The sequence below is a fragment of the Nicotiana tabacum genome, chromosome 3 (assembly GCF_000715075.1).
Source record: "Nicotiana tabacum cultivar K326 chromosome 3, ASM71507v2, whole genome shotgun sequence".
NCBI lineage: Eukaryota > Viridiplantae > Streptophyta > Magnoliopsida > Solanales > Solanaceae > Nicotiana > Nicotiana tabacum.
In genome coordinates, this window is record NC_134082.1 from 18,255,604 (window position 1) to 18,266,364 (window position 10,761).

Sequence of the window (10,761 nt, forward strand, 5' to 3'; positions counted from 1 at the left end):
ATTTAAAACAGTAAGTAGTGATTTTATTATTGATAGTTTTCAAAGTATAAAAACTCGTCGAAGAAAAATAATGCTAATAATATTAATTAGAGTTTACTCGTCAACTTGGGTAATCGTGAAAAAACAAAAATTATATTGTCAAGTCATATAGTTATAAAGATATTAGTGCACCCAAAAATTATATTGTCAAGTCATATTGTTATAAAGATATTAGTGCACCCATGTTCTAAACATCCCTGATATGCCTCTTAGAATATCGCATTAGCTTTCCACTACATCAATGCAGTCTCAGTTTACCAAAAGTGAAAAGGATTAAAAATGAATGTGATTCTTGGAAAATGGCATAAAATTTTGGACTTAAAACCAAATGATTTCTGGAGAGAAATGAACACTATACATAATGGAAAGATCCTATAAATTTCTGGACTTAAAATAAGAAATATATGGTATGAAAACCATAAAGAAAACAAAGATCCCTTTACCTTTAGAGCCATATAGAACTAAAAAACGAAGCATGTAAAGCATTGCAAATGACTCAAAGAAATGTTCACCAAAATTCAATTAATTCTTTTGAACTCTATAATATACATTTTACAGTTTTAAGATCAAGAAGCTAAACTGTATTCATTAAAATGTCTCCGGTTCAACATGCCTAAATTTAGCATATGTCCCTGCCTTACCAAGTAGTCGCGGACAGCAGACCTATCAGTCACCAGAAACTACATTGTAAAGCCTAAGGGACGCCAATGATATTTTTATCCACAACACATAACATGGATATGAAATATAAAAACAAAACCAATAGCAGCTGTGAATTGCACAATCATGCAACAGACTTTTCGCCTTCAAGTGGAGACTCCTCTTGTATCATCCAACTCCTCTCAGCCAAACAAGGCCGGCCAAGTTTCTGCCAATAAAATGTTATCAGTCATAACATCAATCTGAATGCAACACATACATATGAAATTTATGTTTAACTTGAAAAGTGCAGGTTTTCTAATCAATACAACAAAACTCGTAATTGACAACCAGGTCCTACTGAGGTGTTATAGAAAGAAAATTCCAAGTCATTGTGCAAGAACCAATCTTACATTTCTCTTTCACCAAAAGCTTTAAAAATCAATGTGTTAATTTAGATACTTTTTTGATTTATTATTTTGCTTAAATAAGTTAAGCTCTGCATGCTAAACTGTTCTACCGAGCTGCTTCTTTGAAGGAAGTGAACCTTCAAGGTTTCAGCTAGAATATTTTGTCTGCTATCTCTCGTCTTTTTGGGCAAAATATGAACTTTTAAATACACATATCAGGTAGTAAATATTCTCCACTCTTCGAGAGAGCTTTAGACTTTTTGAGCATAGCTTATATGACATTGCACCTCCTTGGTGCTTCAGTTAGTTTCATTTTATATGGCAGTGTTGATTGAGCAAAGGAGTTATAAGCATGAAAATAAAACTTCCTCGCTATCTTTCTCAGTTCCTTTCCTCATCCAATCCTATCTCATTTGTCACGATCTCACAACTTCAACGATTATTATACTTTCCCCACTACTTTGATGTTCTTGGGAAGAGATGATCTTAAAACGAGTATTTTAAGATTATACTGAAGGCCAAGCAGGACTACCCCATCACCCCCCCCCCACCCACCCACAACAAAAATAAAAGGAAATGTGAAGCACGAACCCAAATAAACATTAAATAACGGTTTAACCCGCACCCATTTTTTGAACCAAACTTGGCATCAAATAAAATGAAAGGAATATCATCCCCGCACTCATTGGATATAATGATACTATAATATAAAAGAAAACTAGTTACTCTAACCTAAATAGAAGGCTGCTGATGGGATTTACCATGTCATTGTTGTAAACTAAAGGGAAAAGGATATTAAAACAAATTGAAAACGTGGAATAGAAATTACGCAAAGAAATAACGATCCTGCGGCAGCTTGAGGAAGCAGCAGATAAGAGAGCATACAAAAAGATATATCCAAAGAAGTCAAGAAACTTAAGCATTGCAGAGATCCAAATTATTTATCAAGTCACAAAATAAGTTTGGAAGTGAGGTGATCATATAAGCCCAAAAAAAGAGAGAATATGTATCGAACTGCTTTACCATATTCAACGAATAATCACTTTGTTTCTCTAACTCGCGCAACACCTCCACTTTCAACTCAAACCATTCGTCAATCCAGGCAAAGCAATTACGATGACTTTCCAGGAAGAGAGCCCTTTCACCCTAAGAATAAAGATGCCAAGGGAAAATCAGAAAGAGGAAAAAGAGCAATATCATATTTAATTCCCAGTGAGTTCATGGTGATATAGATTATAAGCACTGGAGCTTGAACATAATCTTTAAAAGTTTTGGAAAAAAACCAGTTATTTACATAACAGATTCACTAGAACAATCAATTGTTCTCTGCACTTGTTCAATTGAGTGATCATTTACACAAGAGCTGGGCCAACAACTTGAGTATTCTTCACTAAACAACCATCAAATGCACCACAAATAATTAGAGTTTGGAAACTAAGCACACTGCTCCTAGATGTCAACACATTCTTTTACCTCCCTCAATCTACCTCAGCGATACAAAACTCAGTACTTAGAAATCAATTACATCAGTTTTGTAGAGGAAACAAGCTTTGGCAATGTCACTAGATAAACCACTTGCTATTGCAGTCAGGTGTTTCAGAGAACATAGGTATCCTCCTTTAACTGATACTAGTATTAATACCCGTGCGATGCACGGATAAACTCTTAAATATATTACTCATCAAACTTGTGAAATATCTTATTAAGGTACATTAGACATTTTTCTTAAATTTCAATTGTCAACGCAATGAACCTAATAACAACCTTTCTAATAAAAGGAAAAAAATCATTTAGTCACAAAATAACTTGTTTGTAATCTTCTCTTTTCTCCGGAGCTTCACGAATATTGCCATTTGCCATTTGCCCCCTTCTTCAATTGACATTTGGATATGAGCTATACTTCGCTTATTTTTCTTTATTATATTTTTTTTATCAAAGTTGATGCAGTGTTCTATGAACTAATTGTTCTCCTTTTTCATAATTGTCAAACTTGATACAAATTTTCTCTTCAATCTCGAAACCCTCTTGGCAAGCTAATTGACAACTCATATGTTCTTCATTTAATAAGTCACTCGCTCAAACTTATAAGAAAATAATATTTTATCCATTCTTATATTTGTCCAAACGGGTGGAAAAGGCCAGTATGGATTAACTAAAGTCTAGGAAAATGAATCATATTCTAATGTGATTTCTATGAATTATTTTTTCATAAGAACAAATAAAAGAGATAAATTTGGATTTTGTGAAGAAAAGAGATAAAATTTATTACCTCACAGCAAAGGGGCAATATTCCTGAAGGCATTGATCGAATTTTTTTTATCATGATTCTTATTTAAATATAATTTGATAACCACCTTCACTGTCCAAATTGAAGAAAATATTAATAATGCCGGAAATAACATATGTTTTTCTCTCTTTCTCTGACGTTGTTCCATAAATCAACTACTTTCTACTCCAAGTTCCTATAAGATTTGCAATATGGCAAACTAATTGGCGTTCATCTGTATCCCTATACTAATTTAGTGTTACAAAGGTACTAAACTAAGCAAGAAAAACATTGATGAGAAGGCAAGGGAAAAAAAGCATCAATACTGCATTTTTTTCTCTCGAAACACTCTTATACGATTGTTTAATTATATTTGTTGAAAATGGGGATTCTAACTCACCATGCCATAGTGATCTTTTTCTTTTACTTATTATTATTGGACTTTTGGTCCAAAACACGTTCGGAACGGATTTTCCCCTTCCATTTTTACCACAATGTCAATAAAATATTTCATACCTTTTCTCTTACCTATATTAACTCAAAGCATTAACTTAAAAATTTGGAACATCTGTCTAAAAGGAAAAGGTATTTGCATAGATTGTACTTAAAACAATAATAAAGAAGATAGATTATTTTAATATAATACAAATCTATATTATATTAGGTTTAATACTATTTGCTTATGTTCTTTTTTTTTTTAAATTAATGCTTGCTTTATTTTCTCACTTTGAAGGAAACATGAATATTCATTTCCTTATATTCTTTTCGCTAATTAATGGTTAATTTATTTATTTACTTTAAAGGAAATCGTGAATATTATTTGTCATATAATATTACTCTAAATATAGTCACGGACAACTCTAATATGCAATTCCTAAGGAAATATTTTCTTTTCAATTATTAATTAAATGCAAAAGAATATCAATTAGTAATTTTTTAATATTATACAAATAGAATCCAACAAATAGATTCTTTAAAAATGCCCAAATGTTTACGCCATTTGGCAGAACCATATGCTTCATTACCGACCTTTTAATATAATATAGATATAAATTTTTATTATTTTTTATTTTTCATAAATAAAACTTCAATTTCGTGATATTATCCATAATTTGAGCATTCTCATCATAGTTTTAAGAACTTTCTAATCTCAAACTCAAATAATCTTTCCCTTTCATTTCTAATAGTAAATTTTTAATAATTTAACATAATTTTGCTATTTTTTTAAATCTAATATACAGTCTTATTGCATTTTGTGTGACTTTTCATTACTTGTAACTTTATTTAATATCATTATCAACTACTATTCTTTAATATAATATATAATTTTTCAATCATAAAATAAATATTTATTTGAAAAATATTGCTTGAAAATTTTAAATTATTTTAATTTTAATAATATTTAAGTATTGTATATTTACTTTATTTTATTTTCTAAATGTATGATTTATAATATCCTCATATTATCTCTAATTTATTTTATTATTCAATATTTTTAGTTTTTACTTTTATTTATTAGACTTGAGTTACGTGAACTTATCCATATTATGCCTTTTCTTATCACAATATAAAAAAAACTTTCATCTCAAATTTAAATTAGTGTTACCTTTTTTCTCTATGATAAAAAATCTGAATTTTTATTTTTTCTCTATTTATTTTTTATTTTTGATATTATATTATTCAATTCCTAATATTATTACACTGTCATGTGGATCTTTATTAGCTTGTTTGAATTTAATACTTATTTCTACCACACTCATTCTATATAATATATATAAAAATTGAATAACTTTCTCATCTCAAATTCAAGTAATTTTTATTATTCTATTTTTTCTAAATTGGATCGTACTTTCAAAAATTTATGTCCTGCTTTCAAACTTAAACTAACTGCACTCAATTCAAATATTAATCATACAAAAAAAATCTTAATTGCTTGAACAAATTATATCTTGATGTTGTCATAATATTTACGTATAAAATATTTGTTTGCCCGATTTATCAATATTAATATGACTTTATTATTCTTGTTATTAAAATAATTTTTGCTAATTATTTAATTTTTTCTTACCTTATAAATAATTTGCATACTTTATGTAAGATCTTATTTTGCTTCTTGAATTTATTTAATTTTAAACTTAATAAATCTTTAAAATTTTAAGTAAATTTTAGTTTTTTTTTATATTTTAACTTACTCCAAAATATAAATAGTCATAGTTTATCTCAATTTACGTCTTTTTATATTTATTTTTTTCTATTATAATTTCTTAATTAATTTTCTACCTCTATATTTCTAGCTAATTTAGAAGAAAATCTATGAGTGGATCAATATATAGATATAAATATAGATATAGATATAGATACAAATATACATATAAATTTAAATATAGATATATAAATTTGATTTGTCTAAGATCTATTTAGATTATGTATAAGATTCATTAAACTACTTCCATTAATTATGTTTTTATATATAATTTTTAATTATTAATGTTGGGCTTTATTTTAGCTTACCACTTGACTTAATTTTAGTTTGCCACTTGGCTTAACCACAATGCATACTACTCTCCTTTTAATATAATATAGATTAAAGGTGTCCATATATCCCACGTTTCATCAGTCAATATTAGTGGAACGTGTTGCATATTTAATGAATATTTTGATGTTCAAGTTTTGAAAGAAGTATAGATACCCTCGAATCATTTTCAAGCAGACAAATATAAAGCAACAATTCCATAACTCAAAATTTTAATGAAATATCCGAAATTTGTACCGCCATCAAAGCTTGTTCCAATCTGCTCCCAAAGCCCCAGTATGGAGCATCTATAATCACCAGCTTGTAAGCTGTCATAACAGGACTACAGTGGTCCTGCCAATACCAAGAAACAGAAGAGTTAATAGGACTCATCAAAGAGTGGAAGTTGCACTTCACTGTAGTGATTTTTTTGCAACTGAATGCGGCACATGTTAATCCATAGCGACATATAAAGGCCTTAAAAGTGTATCACAATTCACAGATTATACAGTAGGCACCAGGTTCACAATAAGGAGTTTAATCTCAGCTGGACCAAAAGGACTTAAAGGTACGAGAATTAGCAGAAATTTTAGGACATCCTTGTAAATATTTGCATTGGTATCATGTATCTTATGAAGCAGAAAACAACACTCATGCTAGCTAGCTATATATGACTGAAAATTTCAAGCTGGATGACAAAATCAAATAGAGAAGAACCGAAATGAAGTAAAACTTTCTTGATTTCTCCCCCTAAATAAAAAGAAGTAAGCATAACCACAAACTTTTACCCAAACAATAATAGTTTTATCCTAGTTATGATCATTGTGGTCATTGCTTATCTATGTAATCCTACATACTTTTAGGGGTCATTTGGTTTGTGGAAATGAGAGGAAAAGGGGGGGTGGGGTGGGGGTTGTTTGTAGTACCATATCATTCCAAATTCCCCCTTGCAGCTAACCCTCACACACTGCTCAGCCCAGGCCATTCGGTCATAAGACTTTATTAGATTATCAACTTATTCTCATTTTGAAAACAAGACTTCATCCCATGATTTAATCCCCTTAATCCAACCCCCCAAAAAAAGACACGAGTTACCTAACCTGATCCTACGCAAAACTCAGTATTACTTCACTTACGAACTAAACGACGCTTGAGACAAAGGGAAAAAGATACTCATCTAAGTTCATAAATAATATCTGCAATTAGATTTTCTAGAGCTTATAATAACCATTCCTTCTATCATTTCCTCACATTTTCTTCGACTGAACTCTACTTTTCCCACAAGGACCCCTTACTCCCTTTTTTAAAGATATGTCGTGTTCGTCCCACCTATACAAGTATTGAATAACTTTGACATGGAAAGAAACCACCTAATGTTTTCCCTCTATTGAGATTCAGATCTCTGGTCTCTCCAGATTCCAGATTCTTGACTAGGCTACACCTTTGGATACCACAATGACCTCTTAAATCTTAGAAGGACCAAAGTAAAACAGCTTCACGATCAAACTTTGATGGTGTTGCTGGAGTCTTCTATCATCAACTCATTAACCATAAAACATAGCATTTGTGCCGGTTACAAAAAGCGAAACTAAACTGGCTTGCTTCTATATATATATATATATATTTATATATTATATAGGAGGTATAACTAGTCTTTCTAGCTAATAGCAGTTCTGAATTCAAGTTCATTGTATTACACTCTTCCTCAGTTAAAGAGGATCAACCAACATGAAATATCTTAATTACAAAGTAACTATTAGCAAAGGCCTCCGCCTCCGTACCAAAGTACTTCCCTTGTCCTTTATGGGTAGGAGTGACAAACGGTCGGGTCGGGTCGGATATGGTTCGGGTTGAAAACGGTTAATGAAAAAACGGGTAAATTATCCGATCCGACCCATATTTAATACGGATAAAAAATGGGTTAACCGGCGGATAATATGGATAACCATATTATCCATGACTTCTTACATATGATCACTTTTAGGAGAATTCTTAGTCTCCCTAACTTGAGGAACCCCCAATTTGAGGCTTTACAAATGTAAAAGTTAGACACATTGGTTATCCATTGGTTATCTATTTTCTAAATGGATAATATGGCTCCTATCTATATTTGACCCGTTTTTAAATAGTTCATTATCCAACCCATTTTTAATGGATAATATGAGTGATTAACTGTTTTCTTTGAACCATTTTGCCACCCCTATTTATGGGAAAACAAATCTAAAGCAATTAAAGAAGCGAAGGCTAGAATCAGAATTCTATACCTAGTTGTTCATGCCGTTGGACCAGTTATGGGTTTTAAGGTGGCATTCATATTTTTTGACTATGTAGTGTTAGACTCATAGCTTCAAAAATATATGCTCTATCTGACTCGATGCAATAGTAAATAAATAAACAAAAGTATGAAAGCCAAAAGAGTTAGCATAAGAAATCCAAGGCCTCTAATCTGTTTCCAAGCCAACTAAAAAACCTTCTAAAAGGAGGGGATGGGGGTTTATCATGCACATCTACTGTAAAAAAGGAATACACAAACCTGCCAGCCTTCCAAGAGTGGGCCACGACCACTTCTTGCTGATCGGAAATTAGATAAATCGACATCGTTTCGTCCCACTATGTAACTCCAATAATCAGTGGCAGCTGATGCAATATCAATAACTTCCACCTGCCTAGCTGCCAGTTGTTCCTTGCTCAGGCCATGCACCTATTACATTATTATCTCAAGTCAACGCCAATTTCCATGATACCCACGGGAAAGATAGCACAACTCTCATGGTAGCTCTACAATCAAGTACACGGAACTTACATTTTCAGAACATCCATTGTCAGCTTTGTGGATTGTGTCAATGCTCATAAAGAATCTCGAAAAATATGGGGACTGTATAAAGAAATCAATCAACAATTTTAATACTCCAAATTGTATCAGAGAGTTCCACAATCTATAGGGAGTTAAGGATTGCAGATGTCACAACAGTAGTTACCTTAACAACTGCATCGAATGGTGATACATTTCCGACAGAAACCAGTAAATAGGTTAGTACAAAAGCAGAAGAAAGACTTGGATGCTAACCAAGAAGAACATTAAATTGCAAGTAAGAACATAAACCTGATCTACATTTAGGGTATGCATTCCAAGCTTCCTCTTGCATCACAAGGGCATCAGCTGGTGCAAATGTAGTCAACCAAGATGGTGCTTTGCTGCAATGACGAGGCTAATCGAGTCTCAGACTATAAGTTTCAATAAATAAAAAAAAGATACTCAAAAAGCCGTCTTTATATGGCACCGCAGGAACTTCTACAGCTAGAGACTAGCTATTACCTAAATAACAGTTGAATCAATTTACAATTATCCGCACACGACTACTACTAGTTAACTGGTTTCTTAAGCCAGATCAATTGTGTGCAAGGTACTTAACTCCTTTGACTCATAAATAATCATCATAAAGCTAATTACTTGTATTGATTAATGGCACACAGCTTATTCAATCAATTGGAGACAAAATAGAGCAACTGTCAAATAAAATTCATTAAATAAGTTATGAACTCAAGTTACCTCTGCAAGTGGTAAACTTTTGAAGTGTATTGGCCCTCTCCAAATTCATCATCACTAAATGGTTTGTTTTGTAAAACCTCTACTCCTTCATCACCTGTAGTGCTCTGTTGTTGCATTTTCATGACCATGTACATTTGAGCTATCTGATACTGCAATGCAAATACTAAATTAATTATCCATCAAACACTCAAATAAGCATTCAGTTTATTTATCAAAGTTTTTCACTTTAGCATACCTCTTCCAATGACAAAGGCATCACAATTCGACTTCAGAAAATCCCCAGTAAAAAAAGAATTATTGGTCAAGGAAACACCAATAAAATGGAAAATCACAAAACAGCTACATTTTAACACTTCATTTCAAGCACTTAAAAGAGTGATTTTCAGCCTTAAAAATACTACTTTTATTCGGCTAAACCAAACGGGCTCTTCGTCCGCCATCTCATTTTGTATCTAGTGGAGTTCCCAAATTTAAATGTAAAGATCAAATAGTTTCTAAAAATTAAAATATACCTTTTAGACTAAAAGAACAATTCTTGAAACACTAACTAAAAAAGCAATAAACGGAAGCTCATAATAAAGATTACTCCTTTATCATCATTCAATGTCAATATCAATATGCAATATCATCTAAGCAAAGCATAATATTAAACGAGCAACCATAAAAAATGCTAAAATTTCATCGCTAAAGGATACAATTCTTTTATCTGAACCATTGTCGCAGAGTCAAGGATTGAAAAAAAAAATATCTCCTTTGACCCAAACAAAGTGATTAAAACTTCAAGAAACTTGAAGAAGCTGAATCAATTGTTATAATTTGAGTGACCCAGTAAGCCAAAACAAGTCAGCAGGCAGTGGACGGGGGAAGAGAAGAAATTAAGATGAACTTTTATATCAACCCTATAGAAGCAAAAAGTGAAGAGAGTAAACGAAAAAGAGAATAATTTGGGGAAGTTGCAGAAGATGGTGGTGTTGTAAGCAGACGCGTAGAAGAATGTTCAAGAAAGGCAAGGTGCTGAGCAGACACGTTTGACTTGAGGCTGGCGGTCGTTTAAAACGACGTGTCGTGTGCTGCTTTGATAATTTTGCAACAAAATAGCCAAATGGACAATGGCCGTCCTTTGATTTTCCCAATGAGATTTCGAGCTTGTTGGGACACGATTTTACTTTTTTCTGAAATTAGTGTTCCTTCAGCCATGGGCCCGCGCCCCGGATTCGCCTAAAAAAATTTCGGGACATCAAATAAGACCTAAGAAATCACAGTTATCACCCAGTCATGATCGTTTTTTTTTTTTACATTTTACGGCCATAAAATTTGAATTCCGCCCGATTCCTATATTTTCGTG

General features: G+C 32.0%; 2 protein-coding genes across 3 annotated transcripts; both read right to left on the reverse strand.

Moving 5' to 3' along the window:
- Positions 1 to 544: 544 nt before the first annotated feature.
- On the reverse strand, positions 545 to 8,928 carry LOC107831184 (uncharacterized; the record flags this gene model as incomplete). The annotated part of the gene is made up of 6 exons (XM_016658924.2): positions 545 to 907; positions 2,112 to 2,234; positions 6,125 to 6,220; positions 8,400 to 8,567; positions 8,670 to 8,741; positions 8,845 to 8,928. Coding segments are annotated over 6 exons (627 nt in total), but the record flags the coding sequence as incomplete, so codon positions are not given.
- Positions 8,877 to 10,507, reverse strand: LOC142179399 (uncharacterized). Of its 2 annotated transcripts, none has more exons than XM_075249254.1 (4): positions 10,112 to 10,507; positions 9,652 to 9,682; positions 9,417 to 9,565; positions 8,877 to 9,061 (listed from the first exon to the last, which is right to left on the reverse strand). In XM_075249254.1, the coding sequence occupies exons 1-4, from the start codon at positions 10,129 to 10,131 to the stop codon at positions 8,929 to 8,931; spliced, it is 333 nt and encodes a 110-aa protein (XP_075105355.1). In that variant the 5' UTR covers positions 10,132 to 10,507; the 3' UTR covers positions 8,877 to 8,928. The 2 variants fall into 2 exon arrangements, with proteins under 2 accessions (XP_075105355.1, XP_075105356.1); XM_075249255.1 differs by having other exon boundaries at positions 8,931 to 9,075.
- Positions 10,508 to 10,761: the final 254 nt, after the last annotated feature.